Source organism: Triturus cristatus, chromosome 7 (assembly GCF_964204655.1).
Source record: "Triturus cristatus chromosome 7, aTriCri1.1, whole genome shotgun sequence".
In the NCBI taxonomy this organism is placed as follows: Eukaryota; Metazoa; Chordata; class Amphibia; order Caudata; family Salamandridae; genus Triturus; species Triturus cristatus.
Genome location: NC_140590.1, coordinates 1,259,423,273 through 1,259,442,969, shown reverse-complemented (window position 1 = coordinate 1,259,442,969; position 19,697 = coordinate 1,259,423,273). Strand labels below are relative to the sequence as shown.

The 19,697-nt window shown below is 43.7% G+C and overlaps 1 protein-coding gene across 1 annotated transcript in view; it reads left to right on the top strand.

Annotated features, from left to right (window-relative positions):
- TNFRSF12A (TNF receptor superfamily member 12A) overlaps positions 1-18,838 on the top strand; it is a 36,356-nt gene extending 17,518 nt beyond the window's left edge. Inside the window, exons 2-5 of the mRNA XM_085618758.1 lie at positions 4,047-4,148; positions 6,220-6,354; positions 12,895-12,952; positions 14,738-18,838. Of these exons, the coding sequence (XP_085474884.1) occupies positions 4,047-4,148; positions 6,220-6,354; positions 12,895-12,950 (293 nt within the window). The 3' untranslated portion in view covers positions 12,951-12,952; positions 14,738-18,838. The remainder of the gene's footprint in view (positions 1-4,046; positions 4,149-6,219; positions 6,355-12,894; positions 12,953-14,737) is intronic.
- Positions 18,839-19,697: the final 859 nt, after the last annotated feature.

Here is a 19,697-nt window from a genome sequence, read left to right as displayed (position 1 = left end):
GGACCTCCCCTATTCCCTGTCACCGGCCCCGTCCATTCATTGGAATCTCCCCACTATTCTGTCACTGGCCTCGTGCACTTCAGTAGAGTCTCGCTCATTTCCCATAACTTGAATAGAGTCCCATTTGTTCCCAGTCACTGGTTCCATGTGCTCCAGAGTGTCTTGTTTGTTCCTCGTCGCTAGCCTCAAGTACATCAGTAGAGTCTCACTGAATGTCCGTCACTGGCCTCCAGCACATAAGTAGAGCCTCTCTCATTCTCCGTCGCTAGCTTCATGCACTACAGTGGAGTCTCCATCTTTCTTCATAACATTTCTATCTCTATAAACGGATTGACTCTCCATCTCTGCTCCGTTCCTCACAGTCTGGCTTCTGCCCATGATGCAGTGCTATGAAGACCCCCTTATGGGTTGTTTCGAGGGTCCTCTCCATGCTTCAGTATCCGCGCCCCTCTTTGCTCAGTGGCATTCGACACTGCTTACCACAGGCCTCTGATTTCTGTTATTCCCTCCCTTCAGACCATTGGAGGTAAAGTGATCAAGTAATTCTCTTCATTCCTGCCCAGTAATGACTAGTTTATACGGAAGGGATCGTCTAGATCTGTTCCCCATCTCATGTGACACAGCGGGTCCTCAGGCACAACCCTGCCTCCCTTGCTCGTGAACATTCATTTGAGCTGCCGGAATTCCTCTTGGATGCTACTGGAATGTCTATTCCTTCCTCAGTAGACAGATGATACCCAACCCTAGCTTTGTATCTCGTCTCTGCGCACCATGGTCCATTCAACAGAAGCCTCACTGATATCCATCGGATCTCTGTCCATGTCCCTAAACATCACCCTTGCACGACAGAATCCTTCTTTCCTCCTCCCCTTTTCTTCCAACCAGAGCAGCTTTTTTCTTACCTACAGCAGATCACCAGACACTCACATCCTCTACCAAACCACCTTCTAACCCTTGATTTTTTGTAGCCATGCAGATCAGGAAGCCCACTACAAGCTCTGCAGCGGGCAAATCTTTTCACCTCTTCTTTTACTTCCACTGTGTAGCTCTGGTCACAGTAGTCCTTGAGCTAGATCACCCGACTCCTCCATAGTTGCTGTTCGTGTCTGCTTGCTTGAGGACCAGCTACCGCTCATCAACGTGTCCCGTTGCCAGATCAGATCCCATATCATTGGCTGTGAAAGCCATCAATTGGCTTCCTATCAAAGTGAGCATTATCTTCCAAAACTGTTCTCAGACTCATCATATGGAACCTGGATCTTTCATCCAAGCACTCGCCACGATCGCTGTAGGGATGTTCTTCACCTCTCCATACCCCTCAACAAGGAAACCAAGACATATGGATGTGACTCTGTTCGAAGGCCTTTGGGTGCTATTTTTCAGGTGCCTGCTTTAAAGAGACCTGTTGCCCACCCCTCTATCGACTACCCACACTCTAACCACAGCACCATGTCCTGCTCCCTGGTTACTGTCAACTCTTCTGCAACCTTTCCCATTTTTCCACTCTTCTCATTCTCTTACCAGCTCTAGGCTTTCTACTGTTTCTGTAAAGCAAATGTGTTCCTTCCCACTACGAAGACATGCAGAAATGCATGATTTAATGAAGGCCTCAGACCACGCCTATATCACTGCCCTTGTGCATTTAAGTTCAGGTCCCACTTGTTTCCTGCTTGGCAAGCTTCATACACTTCACACAATTCCCACATATTTCCCTATCCGACAGTCCTGCAGGGCCATACTAATATTCTCTATAACATGAAGTAACCGATGACCTCACACACCTCAGAGGAATCTCACTCATTCCCCAAACTTCTAGTTTCATGCACTTCATGGGGTCTCACACGCTGCTTGGGTCATGTTGCGTTAAGTTACCAGGTATGGACCTGTATCGCTCTGGGTGGTATTTGTCACAGATGTAGGATTTCCTGCTGAAAGAGTCTGATTAGTGTCATGCTGTCTCCCTTCTCCAGCGTTTTTACCTCCTGTCCTACTGTCCAGGTCTCTCTTGTCAGTCTGTGTCTCCCTGCCCCAGTTTCAATGTCACCAGATCACTCTGTCTCTCCGCCCCATTTCGGCCTGTCTCTACCTGTTTTAGTGTTTCCAAACCTAATCTTTTTTTCTGCGCCCTTCACACTGTTTTTCTCTTCCTAATTATTTCTGTCCAAACCTCCATATCTCTGTGTCGTAGTGTTTATGTGGTCCTGCTTGTGTCTGCTTCACATCCATGTCTCTGTGTCTTACTGTTGTTCATGTAGTCCTGCCTTTGCCTGCTTCACATCCATGTCTCTGAGTTGTTCATGTGGCCTTTTTGTGTCTGCCTTCACATCCATGTCTCTGTGTCTTAGTGTTGCCCGTGTGGTCCTGCCTATATCTGCTTCGCATCCTTGCCTCTACGTCCATGTGTTCGTGTAGCCGTATCCTCTCTGCTCCTGAGTTTCTTGGTCCCAGCAACTCACTGCTCTCATGTTTCAGTGGAGCATCACTCGTTCCTAACAATCCTGATATTCCACCAGCCCCAGGCAGATCTCTCACATAAGTATTAGGTAATCTTCAAATTTAGCCTCCAGCCTTGGTACCAAGGCCCAGGAGCCGACTCTTGTTAGATGCTGGCCTGGTGCCCAGGCTGGACCAGCCTTGGTGTTAGCTGATCCTTGGTCTTGGATACCGTCCGCATGCCCAGCCCTGTGACGCCGCGGCTAATATTCGTTCTGTTCTGCTGAATCTGGGCCTTCAGTTGTTTGTTGGGATTGACGACGGACACTGGAGCCCACCTCGTTGCCAACACCTGGGCTGTCTACGACTTAACACCCCCAAAGTATCCAATTCACCCTCTGACATCACTACCCAAAATACCTATCTCACATCACTTCAAGGGTTGGGGCCCTGACTCATCACGTGTATTCTTGGCTAAGCCAATCTCTATGCGCCTGATTCATCGGGCCACTCAGGACAACGGTGGAAGTCCACTGCTGTGTGCTTGCTTTTACATTTGAGGAGATATCTCACTTTTAAGGAGTGCGCAAAGATCCGAAGAAGGGTAAAAAATGTAGGATAGTCACAGATTCCTTAAAATGCTCAAGTGTGTATAATTGCTTTACTTTGTGCATTTAAGTTCACCCGTCACAGCTCAGTAGGTGGAATTAAGCAAGCCCTCAACTGTATACACCCAGGCCATCACCTCAAACCATAATACAAGAGAACACAGGCTCACCCTACAAGGTCCTGCAAAGGCTATTGGGGCTCTGCATCATCCAGAATGGGCAGTTAATTCACACACATACAAACCCATCGGTCAATACGCTTGCCAAGTAATCCGGTTAGCACCCTGGCCAGGCCTCTGGCCACACTCCACTAATTTAAAGCTCGTCTATTTATCAACAACAAAACACGAAAATATCCTCAAGCGGCCTACTACAACTGAACAACAACTGCTTTCGAATCTTCGAAACCTTTGCAAGAAAGTACCAAACCCAAATGGTGCTGTGAGGCCATACCAGTGGTACGTGTCATATAAACGTGTGTAACGCGCAATATTACACCACACGTGTGTCGTTCAATGGTTCTGGGTAATTCTTCTGCCTGCCTCATGTCTATTGCATTTAGTGGGAGTGCATTCTCTCCCACCTGCTTTCTCATTATATGCTCTTAAATTTAATTTTAATTGTTGACATATTAAAATGTACACATAGATTCATTAAACTCTCTTGTTGTGTTCTCTCCTCTCTTTCTATTCACCGCTATTTCTCTTCTATTTCTTCTCTCTGCCCTTTTAAACCCCCTCTCACATCACCGTTCTCCTCCTGCTTACTTTTCTCCTTATCATTCTTTCGTTTTCCTCTATTTTCCACCCACTTTTCTCCTTTCCGATACCCTTTTTTCACGCGATCTCCCCACCTTTTTCTTTATCTTCTCGCACACCACCCCTCTCTCTCCCATCATCTTTTCTGCCTCCCTTTGTCCCCTTTCTTGCTTGCATATCTCTCTGTTCGCTTCTTCCCTTTCATTTTCCCCTCTTTTCTTTCTCTCTACCTGTCCTTTCCTCTCAGGCACCAAATGCACCCAAGGAAAGACGTGGAGCTCCGATCTGGGCAAGTGCATGAACTGTGGTACCTGCAGGGAGGCGCCCAAGAGTGACTTCTGCGGCTCATGTAAGTATGATGCCCACTCGCCAGGGGCTCTTCAGTGGCACAACAAAGAGGATGGGACACCTTGAGCACACCAGGGTCTGCACTGATAGGGCTCCACCTTAAGCCCGACCCTGTTCAAATTCTATGTTAACCTCACTTACGAAGATCCTAATTACCTCCATATCTTACGCCGATGATACGCAGATCATCATCTCTCTTTCCTCACAAACTGATAACATCTCCAACCAACTTAAGTATGGTTTCAAACATGTGGCAGACTGGATGGCAGAAGCAGCCTCAACTTAAGTGGTGAAAAAACTGAGCTAATGGTGGGAAGCAACCCCGATAGATGGATGCGAGTGAATCGTCCAGAATGTCTTAGCGATCAACCCACCCAAAACCAGAAGTCCAGATGCTTGGCTTTTGGCTCGATGACCAGTTTCCCATAACAACCCGATGTAAAAAATTAGCTGCAACATGCTTTGGCTTGCTTAGAGCTCTAAGAAAGCTTTTGAGATGGCTACCTGAACCACAGCACAGAACTGTGGTGCAAGGATTGGTCATCTCGTGCCTGGATTAGAGAAACTCCCTATATCTGGGAAGCCCCAAGGCTGTTATCAACAGATTACAGGTCATCCACAATACCACTGCCCTCGTACTTATTTAAAAACCTGAAATGTTAGTCTGCGACTGTGGCTCTGGCCAGCTTGCTCTGGTTGCCGGTGATTAAAAGAATACAGTTCAAAGCTCTGTGCCTGGCCCATCGAGCTATCTATAATAAGGGCCCAAAGTTAATTCAGAGACTCCTCTCACCCTACAATACCTCAAGAACACTGAGCTCTACCAGCCAGCAGCTGGTTATAGTGCCTAGAATTTGAGGAAGTTCTTTTGCGTTCATTGCCCCTGAGCTCTGGAACACATTTCCCCAGCTAATTAGGAAAATAGAGTCGAACCTAATTTTAGGAAATTGCTAAAAACTATCCTCTTCAACTAATTCTATTCTTTCAGCCGAGTTACCTGCTGCTAACCTAGAGCTGGGTGGCCCTTCTGGGTAGCTACACACTTTAGAATTCTTTATGAATAGAATTGATATATAAGCTACATGCAGAGATCTCAGATGTTTCTCTTTTTTTTTTTTATTGTTTCGTTTTTATTAGAGCCCTGAAGAAAACCTCCCAAAGTCTGACCACTATAAAAAACAAAAATAAACTAGAATGAAGCAAAAATTAAAATTCGAAAAGAGCATGTAGAGTTTATTTTACCTATTGTACCGCACAGGCATATTTTAATACTGGTAAATTGTGGTTTATCATATAAATGACTCAGAATTATAACTAAAAGTGCAGGTGAGTCTGTTTCATGCCTTTGCAAAGGGCACATTTTTAACAAGTTAAATAGATGTTCCATGTTTAACGATTTGACGCTGAGGTAATCCGTATCAATCCAGGGAGAGATGGCTTGCAATTGCAACCTTGTGTCTCAATCCAACCCTCCCTGCCTCTTTATTTATGCTGGTCGTGTTATTTTATACACTATCTTTCTGCCAAACAATGTTAAAAGTCATGACTTAAAGCTGGAGCTCTTAATGCAATATTTTATACACTGGTGCCTGTGAGCACAGACCTGCACACTACTTGTGAGTTGGTGGGACTTCCATTAAGTGCCTTGCGCAGTTCAGCACAAGGTTCAAATGATTACACTAAAGCTAAAGTAGAGGCAGGGAGTTAGGCCCACCCACTGTTTCAACCCTTGTCTTCTCACAGAGTCCCTAGGGACTCTGGCATTTTGCACACCCAGGGGCGATAACACATACAGGCAGAATGATTGTGTAAGAAAATGAATCGCCTCCAAAAACTGGGATGTTCTGTTTGAGACTGAAGTGGTGCCAAAAGTCCAGGAGATGCTGAGTCTTTCAGACAGGGGCATGTCCAGAAGCCTCTTGGAGGTCCCCTCTTATATGAATTAGAATTGGGATAGGTTTACTCATTCTTAAACTGGTTGCATGGGAGGATTTAACAGCCAATAGAAGCCCTGGGTTGAATTGAAAGCACGCATTTATCATACCCCTCCTGGTTTGGTTTCCTTCACACAGGCACGGAAATAGCTCCAAAGGAGAATGCGTGGCTGTGGCCTGTGGTGGGCAGCGTGGCCGGCGTCTTAATTCTGGTGTTCGCCATCGGCGCGTTCCTCGTGGTCCGAAGGTGCAAGAAGAAGGAGAAGTTTACCAGTAAGTATTCACCCCTGTTCGCAATCCACTGGCGCTCTTTCCAGATCTCCACCCAGGTTTTAGTCTGGCCCCCACAGTGGCTAACCGAGCCGACTCTAGAGAGAGTTCATTTCACGGACATGTTTTTATCATGAGAATTACTTCCATGGGTGTGGGATAGTTTGTTTTGCCAGTTCAATTTATTTGTATAAAATGCATTTAAGGTCATAGAAATGCAAAATCCAGTTACAAATTGCAACAGTGTGACTCTCCAACAAAGCACGGCCCAGAGAGAAACATTTTTTAATGACTCCATCATGAAAGCCACTAATTATGGCATTCAATTCTTAACAATAAATCTTAATACATGAATTAACGGAGACCATGAAGTCCTTCTGAGCTGTGTATGAATATTAACAAAATCCTTCCAGTGCAATACAGTGACGGAAGAATGAATACAGAAGCTGTGTGCATGATGTACAGGGGATAAAAAGCCATAAGTAATGTATAGATGTTATAAATGTCTGTAACCGCAACACGTGATCTATACACATCAGTGACATTGATTTGCAAAACGGATAAACTAATTTAAATTTCCAAAATCTTTAAGTTGTTTAACTGAACCTTAATTTTTCCAAGAAAAATAATATAGTTGTTGGAAACAACTCCGAACCTCAAAATGTAGACACCAGTACAATTGCCAGCAGTCTGTCTTTTTAGGCATGACATGTCCTCTTAAAATTGATTTAGTTGCGATTTTTTTTAAAGCAACAGCACCTTTGAGAAGCCATTGAATGGAAGATACCATTGTCGTGCCGTAAGCTCCATGACAGAGACCGGGTGTAGGGTTTCTAAAACCTCTGTCTACGCATGGTCTAGTGAAACAAAATTAATGTAGATATGAATTCAACCTGTAATTGAATGTACCTCCAGCTGGTGGGTCTCATTCTGAGTAGCTTAGTACTGGGGGTCATGCTAAAATCCGATGTGATTTTACTGTTACTGTGCAGTAAATCACACCCAGGACCATGCAATTACAAGGTAAGCCTCATGGAATGAGGACATTGTGTGGGGGCGATTTTTTTTTCCGTCATAAAACCACACTGAATTCCCAATTATATAGGACACTTAAAAATTCTTCTAGCACACGTCACTTACTCCTCCATTTCTGGTTTTCTCCCAAACTCTCCACCATCGGATGGTGTCTCTGCTTTAACTACAGTGGTTGATCTCTCTATGATAAGCAAGCAGGGTTCCTATTGTAAGGGCCAGATGTATCAAAGGGTTTTACCCATTTTGTGTCTATGGTAAAATGTGCTCATACATAAGGCCCCTAGAGTTATAAGATCTTCCTGGAAGCTAATAATTCCCTAATTCACTGGTTAGTAAATGATATGTTGAAAGAAGAATAATCTTTCTCGGCCTCGTGTCTTTCAAGAAATGTTCATATAGGGAATTGTCCTTCAAGGAGGAATTAACTCACTGAGATGTACTGGTGTTTGGAAGAGATGTTATTAACTGTAGAATATTAATGAATTAGAATTCTTCCCAAGGGACCACCACCCCTGGGAGGGGGTTGTACCTCCTTGCACCATTACCATAGTCCCCACCCAGCCTGGGTGCGGGAGCAGAAAGCACCCAGGGTCCCCTGCATTTTATCAGCTCTGCACCACCAGATAAACACCCCGCACCGCAGCCGAGGTGGATTATCGCGTCGTAAATTCAACTCTCTGGCTCTGCTGTCCGCGTGCAGCTGTCACTCTCCTTAATATCTCATCAGGCAAAAATCTCTGGATCCCATTGGCTGGCCGGTAACCGGAGACCGGGCCACGAGAGGTGTCTGTGGAAATGGCTGTAGCTGGCGGCAGGCGCGAGAGAGAGACGGGCGGCAGAACCGCGACTCCCTGAGATGAGCAAATGTCTCTTAAATACCTTCCCAAATGTGATCCCGCACAGTGACCGAAGCCCCCTGCTGAGTTCAGCAAGCAGGTGTGAAGGAAAGCTCACACTCCCTCGTGGCTCGTGCACGCATCTGTTTCAAAGATGTGCGTCTGCATTTTTTATATATTTACAAGCCTAGCTTGTCACACATCTGACCCATCTTCAACTCTCTCCAGCAACTGTCGCTCATCCCCTGTAGGCCCTCAGAAGTCACTCGTGAAACAAGCCAATACGCCTGGCTTGCAACTTGAGTCCTAACTATAGGAATTAAAGAGGAAACTCCTGCTGCAGTGAAAAAAAAACAAAGATTGCTTTCGGCATACAAAAAAAATATGTCAAAAAGAAAGTAATGAGGTATTATGATTCAGTGTACTTTTGAGAAGTAAAAAAAAAAAACCCTCATGAAGTCCAGTGCAAGCACTCTAGAATTGGTGAAATGATACAGCAAATTACATGAAATAAGAGGATAATACTGCTCTGGGTGGAGCTAAAGCCCTCTTTATGTAAAAGTTAAAAAATAGTAACAATAGGTCTTTCATTCAAATGTGCTGCGAAACAAGATCTAAAAACTACAGCGGTAAAACTACAATGGAACATTGGAACAACAGGAATTATATGGCAAAATGAAGATCCTAATACAAGGACCACGGATGCAGGAACACCACCTTAAAAGACTGCCCTCGATTTTATATTTAATTTATGACCAGGCCTTGGTAGGGTTTGTTAATAATGTTGAAATAAAGCGAGGGGCAGTGCTTTATGTGGACACCACTGGTTCTTTTGACTCCAGTCCCTTTTATTTATGACCGGTGTGGAATGAAATGAACTTCATTGCTTTATGCTCGACCCACTACAACGGTCCGTATGAGCTGGGTAGTATTGCGCACATATTCTAAAGGAAGAGGTACACGCCAGGCCTATATCTTGTCTCCATCAATTATTGCAACAGGGTTGAAACCATTTGTCAACTTGCTTTAACAAAGAGTTCACCTAAAGGGTATGATGGTGGCTGACATCAAGCACACAATTTTGCTGTATGCTTATTATATCTTGTCATACATTGGGCGCATGGGGGGCTTAAAAACTAGTCTGGCTCCCACAGTGGAAATGCAAAAAAATTCTGAAAGTAGTCAGGGCTAAAAGCTAATTGGAAAAGTTGTGCTCACGCCCGATTTGGCTGGCTGAGGTTTCCAACACTTCCAACAATATTCTCTTTAATTGTAAATACACTACTCTGGGATCTCTCGGGATCCAGGTCTACCATGCTGATTGGGATCTCTTTACAGGAAACGTTATGGGTGCTTTAGGTTGCCATGTTCCATTCTGGAAGAAACTCTTGCTTTTTACGGTCCGGAGGATAGGGTTGACGAAGATAACAGTGCAGCCAAGAATTCTGTTTTCATTTACCAACATACCAGTGCAGTTGCCTGGAGCATTTTTAATGAGCTAGATAGTCATAATTGGATTAATATGGGGCGCTGGTAGCTGTATCCAAAATGTGGATACTCACGGATGAAGGGGATTACGAGTGCCAGATTTTGGCTGTACCATGTGTCAGCACAGCTCCAGTGGGGGCTTGGTGGGTTTCTGAGAACTCATAAGTGGAGGCTAGGATGGTTTCGACTGGTATGACATAGGGAGAATTGGTTCATCTGATCTTTAGTATTCAAGGGACCAGTAGAATAGTGGACAGACTATTTATGGTAGGTTGGTCCTGTTGGGGCAGATGTTTAACTAAAACGGGTTCCGTAGTGACATACACTCGGAGTATACCAATTAAGTAATGGCATGGACTTGGGGGTGTGGATACAATGAGTGGAGGATGAGTCGGGGATGACTGTCTTTCAACGTGGTTACGCAAATATTCCCTTTGGACAGTTCTTGAAATATGGGGCATTTACTGAAGCAGCAAGACTAACTTGGGGATAGGAAATCTGATAGACTTGAAACCCTTCAATTGCTGTTCAGCAAAGAAACAATGGCTCTTCTCTATAGTGCTCTTTATATATAAATATATATATATATATATATATCACTGAAAAAACCATAGGTTTCACACACGTTATAGTTAGGAATTAGCATTTAAAAAACGTTGCAAATTCACTTAAAAAACCATAGGTTTCACACATGTTATAGTTAGCTGGACATTTCACTCGTGAAAAACCTTGAAATTGCCCCGTTATAGTTAGTGCAGGCAACTATAACTCACGCGACCGCCTGCTGATGACATCAGATATTACATCACTGTATTTAGACACTTATTTACCCATGTCTTGTTCCATTAATTTTTAGCTATACATATATTGCAAATATTTTTTTTTCAGAAAGACACATATGTCATCAGTGATGTAATATCTGACGTCATCAGCAGAGGATTGCGGTCGCGTGAGTTATAGTTGCCTGCACTAACTATAACGGGGGAATTTCAATGGTTTTTCACGAGTGAAATGTCCAGCTAACTATAACATGTGTGAAACCTATGGTTTTTTAAGTGAATTTGCAACGTTTTTTAAATGCTAATTCCTATCTATAACGTGTGTGAAACCTATGGTTTTTTCAGTGAATTTGTACGTTTTTTTAAATGCTAAGTTATGTATTTTTTTTTTTATTTTTTTTAAGGTTTTTCACCGTGCGCGCACCGTACGTGCACGGTGCGCTTTGCGCACCGCGCGCCCACGTTATGCGGTTCCCGGAATTTTTCTGTTTCTACCGTACGCGCACGCTACGCGTACTCCGCGATTTTTCGTAAAAAATTAAAAGAGATTTTGGCCCTTGGGGGGTCCTTCTGGGACCCCCTGACAAAGGCTAGGGGGTCAGGAACTGTCCACCCTGCCCCCTTTTCACGTTCTCCACCTTTGTTTTACACCCCCTCAGACTGCGAGAGACAAAATGGCGGCCGACACTTCCTGGTTTCGACCGATTCGAATGTTTACTAAGATCTAACAACCAATCAGAATCGCGCTCGTGCACGGCAGCGTGCGCGTACGGTAAGTTTTACCGTACGCGCACGGAGCGCGCCTATAGATATATATATGCTTTTAAATGCTATTTTCTCAGGAAATACTGAACAGATTTACACCAGACCTGCAAAAGGCACATCCCTGACCTGAGGACTACCTCTCTGCCAAATTTCAAGTAATTCTGTTCAGCCGTTCGGGCTGTAGCTTGGACTAAAGGTCCTATGGAAAAATGCATAGGGAAAACGCGTTTTGGGACCCCCCTTTTTCTCAGCTCCCGCTTGACGAATCCCCCCGAGACTTCAGGGAAGGAGCGGAGCAGTGCGCCCCACCTATTTTGAACATTTCGCGAGGATTCGTCAATCGGCGCCAAAGTTATTCCAAATAGAATGTTGCGGATTTCCTATGGAAACACGATCCTAACTATAACTATCTACTGGCCAGTAGATAATAAATATATATATATATATATATATATATATATATATATATATATATATATATATATATATATATATATATATATGATATATTATTTGGCTCCTAAGAGAATTGGGCAAACTATATCCGTTGGGCAGTATGTCTTGGCCTGAATTATGGAAGTGTTGAAGCTAGGTTCTGTCACATAGCTAGCAGCTGTCCTATAGTGGAACCATAATGCGGGATGCAACCCTGGTCTGCTCTGTGGGGGCTGGTGGGTGACCTGATGAGACCAGAGGCATCTTTATTTCGATAATGGCTTGCCCTAAAAATCTAGCAGCAGATCCATGCATTAATACTTGAAAAAAGGTGGATTCCAATGAGCTGGAAGGCGGCACAGCCCATGATATAACACAATGGATATATGAATTATGTAAGTGGTCGAAGATTGAAAATACAATATCACAAACTGAAAAAAGATACTGGATCATTCACACAGCAGTGGCCCAGCCCTGCAACACATTGGTGGAAATATTTATTGCCAAGAGAAATGACGGCAGGCCCCTTGAATCCCTAGCAAAGGAATATGTGGAGGGTCATATATATATATATATATATATATATATATATATATATATATGTGTGTGTGTGTGAGAAATATAATTGGCACGTCCAACTGATAACTAGAATTTGATTTGTGTCTGTACAGCAAGCATTGGACAGGACAGGGAGTGGGAAATTATAATTAGAAATGGCTAGATAATTGATCATTCATATTGGATGATACCGGACTTGATGGTGCTAAAAGATCTCCGGGCAGAAGTAAACTAGTAATTAACAAAGAGGGATCCCAACGATGTAACGAATGTACAACAAGAAAACATTTTTAAGGGACTTTGAACATATACATTTAAGGATGTTTCAGTTTAAAAAATGATAAACCGTTAATTAAGGACTGTGGGATAAGATAGACAGGATAAAGAATGATAAAGATAATAACAAATAAGGTTACTTATGTACTTTATAAAGCTGTCCCGTACAGTCATATTGGTTTTGCTATATCCAGAATGGATCTAGCAAAACCAGTAAAACTGTTATTAAATGAAGTATATCATGTGTCCAATAATTGCCTCCTACAGACGAAAATAGAATATTCTTATTGGTGACCAAGCAGCCACTTTCAGAGCAAAAACATAGGCGTCCATCTGTTGCAGTCAAATTAAAGTGTTCCTTTCTCTTTCAGCTCCTATTGAGGAGACCGGTGGACCTCACTCGGCCGAGGAATCCCTACTCAATTGAAGGTATGGTTCAAAGCGCAGAAAATAAATCCCTCAAAACCACGACTTCACAGACTGAGATGGAATCTCCTTCGTGTCTTACCCCACTGGCCGCATACTCTTTAAAGGATTTGCTTTGCCTATGCTGTTGGTGTCACACCCCTCAATTCCGCCTCAAAGTAACCATTCCTCTCCTTATCACTAGCCTCAACTGCTTTAGTCGAATCCCACTTACTACTACTTTAGCAGCCACACAAACATTAGTGGCGTCTAACTCCCTCCTATACCTTTGTGTCATACCCCTATATGAAGCCTCACTCATTCTCACTTTACTGACCTTATAAACTTCAACATTGTCTCACTTATTCATATACCAGTGGCTGCATACAGCTCAACGGAGTCCATTCCTTTATCAGACATTTCAAACCCCTGGAATTTCAGTCACTCTTATTATTGGCCTCCTACTCCTCAATGGAACCTGCTGTCTCACTCATTCTCACATCACATGCCTGCACACCTCAATCGAGTCTCACTTCACTTTACATCAATATCCTCATAAACTTCAATGAAGTCCGCTACTCCCACATCACCGACCTCATATTCTTCAGTTGTCTCAATCATTTCTCCATCACTAGCTTCATAGACTTCAGTGGAGTCTCACTCATTCCTACCACTGGCCTCAAGAACTGTGGTGGAGTCTATCTCACAGTATTGTACATGCTGAGCTTATTTTTTTGGGGGGGAGGGGGTATAAGAGGGATATTGATGCTGGATTTTTCCCTGAAGTTGTGCAAAGGACACAACAACTCCACATACTCACACTAAACACCATTCGGCACCTCGCCACCCGCCACGATCACTGTTTCCCCAAAACGCTGAAAAACACATCAGAAAGCAAGAGCCCTGTCTAGAAATGACTGCTCTCTTTTTCCTTTGGAGAAATTAAATCCAGCTGCTTTCCAAAGAAAATATGAGTAAGTGCCGGCAGCGGACACACCCCAGACTGTCCATAACGTCACGGAAAGACGGCGCGGGCAGAGCTCCTGCATCCCATAGCCCATGGCACCGACCCAAGAGCTGAGCTGCTTTAATGAGAATCAGAGCTGCTGGCTGTTTGTCGGCTGCTCTGCTCTCACAGCCCTGGGAGGTCCCAGGTGGTGTCTGGCCAAGCCCTCACTACTGGGTTCTAGGTGTTAGGAAAAGGTGGCTCAATGATTAGAGCGGCAGACCCTGATGCAGAGGTCTAGCCCGGGACCAGGGTTCAATTCCCCGCCTCGGCAGGGTCTTGGGCTCAAAAATTCCACGGACCTGATAATTCTCGCCTTGGTGTCTATTCCAATCATGGAGTCACACTCTGCAACTCTGGGCAATAGCTTGCTTAATCTCCACAACGGCCCCCACAACGCTAAGGATGCCTGGCCTCCACCTTGGGGGTGCCCAGGAGTGGACGCCTCACAGGGAAAGCCAGGATGGGTTCCACAGCGGTATTCGTACAAGCGCCTTGAGACCCTTGCGGGTGAGTAGTGCGCTATACAAGTATCAAATTTATTTATTTATTTGACTGGCCAGCCGGAGATCAGTGACTGATCTCTGTAGAGAGAATTTCCAAGGATTGAAGAGGACTACTACTCTCTCAGTCCTCAAATAGGTCCCTTCAAAGAAGACCCATCTTTTATTAAATTGTTTTGGGGTGGGGGAATCACTGTGGCTGTTGTTTTGTGTGCACCTCTCACCATAACTGTTGTAGTGTATTGTACACATGGCTCAAGTATCACACCTTGCCTAAAACCCCGTTCTTCTCCTTTCTAGGTTAAGGATGGTTGCCAAAAAGACAACTGATGATAAATTCTGTATCTTGACCTCCAGCATGGAAAGAGCGCTCTGATGGAAAATGTCGAATCGCATCTCCTGATGGAATCTAGTCCGGTGGATCTCTGCCCATGGGACTTAACTTTGTGCCAACCCGGAGGGTAAAGAATGCTGCCATGCAAGTGGAGGGAACGCTAAAACATCGGACTTTCTGCCTCACTGGCAGATTTATTTTTATTTTTTTCAAATAGTAGAGTTTTTTAATATATATATTTATAATATATATATTGAGTGGGAGTAGGACCATGAGTCCAGTTACTTAAATACTGAAAGATTAAATTACTTGGCGCTATTAGCTGGGGAAGGGGGGAATGCACTATTTTGCACATTTTAATGCACTGGCTATAACTTTGAAGATGCGTGTGAAAGTGAGGGGGGCAGGCCATGCACAATTTTCACCCATCAAGTCAATATCTCATGCACCCCCCACAAGGTCAGTTGTGAGGGATCTAAAGATCTGCAAAATGCTTATAACTTTGTTCTATGACTTGTCTGTACAATTCAGGTGCTTTCTGGGCTTCCGCTCCTTATATAGCTGATCAAGATTTTCTTGCCACCTTCCACCCCTATGGCTTCTCTTCACCCCTGAATTCCACAAATGTTCCAGAAAATTCGGGGGTGATCTGTCAATTTTCAACCATCGAAAAGCTGCAAGTGCCTTTTTCAATCAATTTTTAAATCGCTCAAGAAAAAAATGGGAAATGATTGCCAAAAGTAGCCTGGGACAAAGTAAATAGGTGTGTCTTTTTCTGTATTTAGGATTGTTTGAGCAAGTTGTATCTTGTTCAAATACAAATATCCTGGTCTCTACATCATGCACTGAGTGTATGCACAAACTCAAAGGCGTGCTATAGCCTCAGACCTCCATTTATGTGAAACGTTGCGTTTTGCTACTTCCTTTAATTTGACATAATCACCTGTGCTCATGAAGATCGGTAGGATGAGGACATGGTCTTTCTCAGGTTAGACATTCTGTCGGATTTACGATGCTTCCTTCCTCAGCTCTGCTGGACCTTCAGAGGAACATGCTTCCATGGAATATCTGGCTTCTGCAGATAACCCTAATGAATGACTGTCCCCGTTACTAAAGTTAACCAGGCCTATCAGTCCCACATCGGTGGCTCTGCCCTTCTCAGAAGAGATATACCTTTACAGCCCTCTTACCCATCATGACCCTCCATCGACGCACCATTTCAGTATTAATAAAAATGAATGGTATTAAATATTAGACCTTTCCAGATCTTCTCAGTTAATGGGGGACCATGAAAATAAGTAAAAGTGAGCAAAAAACAGTGCATCTCCATTAGCTATTTGTTCTCTCTACGTCTTCCTTACTCCGCCGTCTCTCTTCGGGCAAGATGACGCAGCAGTAAGCCAGGACTAGCAATTAGAGAGTCAAATGGTGCTTTATTAGGACAGGTCTAAGGCTAGATCTCAAACACTACCTTTTCTACAGTCACCACCCTACTAATGCATTGGATTTATCTATCCCCACCCATCCTTAAGCCTCCCCCGATTTGTGAATTCTCCCAACCGATCGACCACTTAATCTAGTCTATTCCTATCTCCTCTCCAACCCCATCTTTCAAAATCCCAAACTATTGCTCTCCATGCCACTCCCTTTTCCCCTCAAGATATGCCAGTCCTCCCCTTTTTTGATGTGACTGCCTGCACTCCAACCCCTCTTTCTAGCTGCAGATGTCCACCCAGCGACGCCTAGCCTTTTTGGACTAGTGCATCATCCCTGTCTTTTTCTGGATAACGCCTTTCCTTTTGTTAAAGTAAGAAACCTGCATTCCCAAGAAAGCGACCATCCTAACCATAGGTTACCTCCTCTGCCCCCCACCCACTAACTTATGCCACCCCCACCGCCTGCTCGAGCTACCTCAATAATTAAATCCTTCAAGGAAACCTAAAAATGGGAAGGGCGGGCAGGAAACAACCAGAAACACTAACTTTCCCATACGATCCCACTAGGCAATAAGGACCCTTTTAATACTTGACTGACTACCTACCTATGACCCACCCATAAGTTAGTCTGACCTGTCTATTACTGCCTGGACCACTCCACGTGCAAAGGACCCCAGGGCGAGATGTTCTTAGGAATCCTCTTTCCACGGGTAGCCCATTCTCTCACCTTAAGCCCTCCCACTTGACTTCCTCTATCTACTGCACTGTGGCAGTTGCTGCACAGTCCTGGTAAGGGGGTGGGGGAAAGGTATAGGTTGTGCTTCACCATTCAGGGTTTTATAGCATTGGTATACTTCGATTTTCATCTCCGAAATGTAATATCCTGTCCTCACCCATTAACGAATGGCCGCTGTCCATACCTGGTGCTAATTCTTGAAGATTTCTACCAAGGCTTCTGTGACCTCCTGGAAGCCTTACTTAGTTCATGGTTGCAACACTCTGCTCCCCCCGCTGTCACACACATCACAGTTGTGACAGTACTGCCAGAAAGGGGGAGCCTCACCCTTCTAATAAGAACGCAAGTTCGAACTTTAAATTTATTTCGCATTCCTCAAACATACTCCTTGTAACTGGAGCAAAGAGGGAGTGGACCTATGTATGTCAAGTCAAAGACGAAACATAACTGAAACTTTGGGGTTTTTGGATTTGTGTACTAACCTGGGTTTTTATGCTAAGATAGTAAGCATATCAAGTTTTCAAAGCCCTAAATCAACTTATTCCAATACATTAGATGCATAATGGTGGCAAATAATGATTTAGCAGTGCCTCATAGTACACCAACTATCAAAGCTTGGTGTTTAGCTGCTTTAAAATGCTTTTCATTAAGCGTGAAGTGCGCAGCACCATGGACTGTATAAAAACAAACATGAAAAGCAGGGACCGGTGTGTGTGTGTGTGAGCGTGTGGATGCGCAGATGTCTCAAGAGCAGGTCTAAAATGTATATAGGTGCAAACAGTGTACATATATATATATGTATTATTATTCTTAATTATATGCAGGAGATGTCTCTACCAGGAATCTCCTGTACCCATAAGGAATAGATAGTAAATCCATGGTGACAAAGCAGATTCACTTGCTTGCCATTCATCGGGTCACCACCGCGGAAACCCCGTCTGGGGAAAATGTGGCACCTATGTTTCTCGTACTGAAAGTCGATGGAACAGTAAGGCTGCACATTGATGTAAATATTTTTAAGTAGGCCTGCTGACACTTCATGAGACTGATATGTACATACTTTGAAATGAATGCTAAGGGGCATGTTTGTTCTTTTAGTGTGCTCCATTTTCTATATATAATGCTGTAAATATGTATGATATGTATATAAATGTTGACTATCAACATCTGTCATGGTAGGGAGATTGCTGTTGAGCAGAGATCCCGACAACTCTGCCATGTCCATTTGTTCACATCCACTCTTGCAACAGTGCTGGGGTAAACATGACATGGACACTGTTGTTTGAGGGTGCATAGACCAATACCTTACTGCCTCTGCATCACCTGGCAGTCTCCTTATTTTTAAACGAGGCTGGAACCCTGCTAACCGCAGTTCTGCCTCAAAACCATTTTCGGAATTCTGAGGTATGGTTCTACTGTTAAAGAGCCCCGGAATTCTTTCAAAGGCAGTTGAACAAAGTACAGGTCAAAAAGTCATACACAGCATCAGTGAGCAGATATGACTCTTTCACAAACCCCTCACTGACATTTGCTCACGCACACACCCGGGTGTACATAAAATATATGAATGACAAAACCTGGCAATGGCAAGTAACAGTGGTGGCTGGGTCACCAGATTTTATTTATCTGCAAGCCAGGCCAGAAACGTAGTCCTTGCAGATAGGCACAGCTGCATGCGCACGGTCACAGGAGCATACAGAACTACACACTTTAAAGTGTAAGCACCGGCCTGGCGCGGGGTTATTTATAAGAAACGCTATTTGTATTGTGTCAAAAAAAATATTTTGTGTGGAACCTGGTTGAAGGGTCAGTTGTTCCTGTAGATGTGTGGTTCTGGATGAGTTGATGCTCTCTGCTGCTTTTTAATATGTAAAATAAAAAAATACAAAGATCAACTGAGTCCATTCCTTTCTGACCATCCCATACAATGGGATGCAAGTTGAAGATTTTATGCTATATAGGCCTTCGTTACGAGTGTTCTGGTTATCTGCGTTGTGTGGTAGCGCCTGTTAACATATACATCAACAATATGAGATTTGTAACATATCAGCAGAACACAATATGAGATTTGTAACATATCAGCAGATCACAATATGAGATTTGTAACATATCCGCAGATCACAATATGAGATTTGTAACATATCAGCAGATCACAATATGAGATTTGTAACATATCAGCAGATCACAATATGAGATTTGTAACATATCAGCAGATCAAACCTAATCATTGTGTGTTTAGGGGGAGGAATGACTGTTTTTACTGGTACCTGCAGTTTTTGGTGTCATAAGCTGCAAATTTCACATGCTGCTCTGCAAAAAACGTATGATTGCGTGGTATTTGTCACACCTGAAAAATTCGGACTTGGTGGAATTGGATTTTATCAGGTGGGATAAATATCGCACCAGTTATTTGGCCACCGTAACGGGGACTATAGTGCCAGATCACGATCGGCCTGGTGATGGGTTATAATTTATTACATCCAATAAATAGCAATAACGTGGGAGTCATTTGTTTCAGATACAATCAATAGTTCCAATTACAGGTTGCACCCACAAAAATGGGCAGAGTGGTTTGGGATTAGCCTTCTCCAATCATAAGGAGTTGTATTTTTGGTATGGTGCAAATGTCAAAACTCATGCTCGCTAAGAGCATCAGAAAATTTAAGATGTGGATTTCACGATTATGAAAGGTGCTGGTGTAAGAACGCTTCACCCTGAAGTGTACCGCTGCAGTGCAAGTAATAACTATGAATG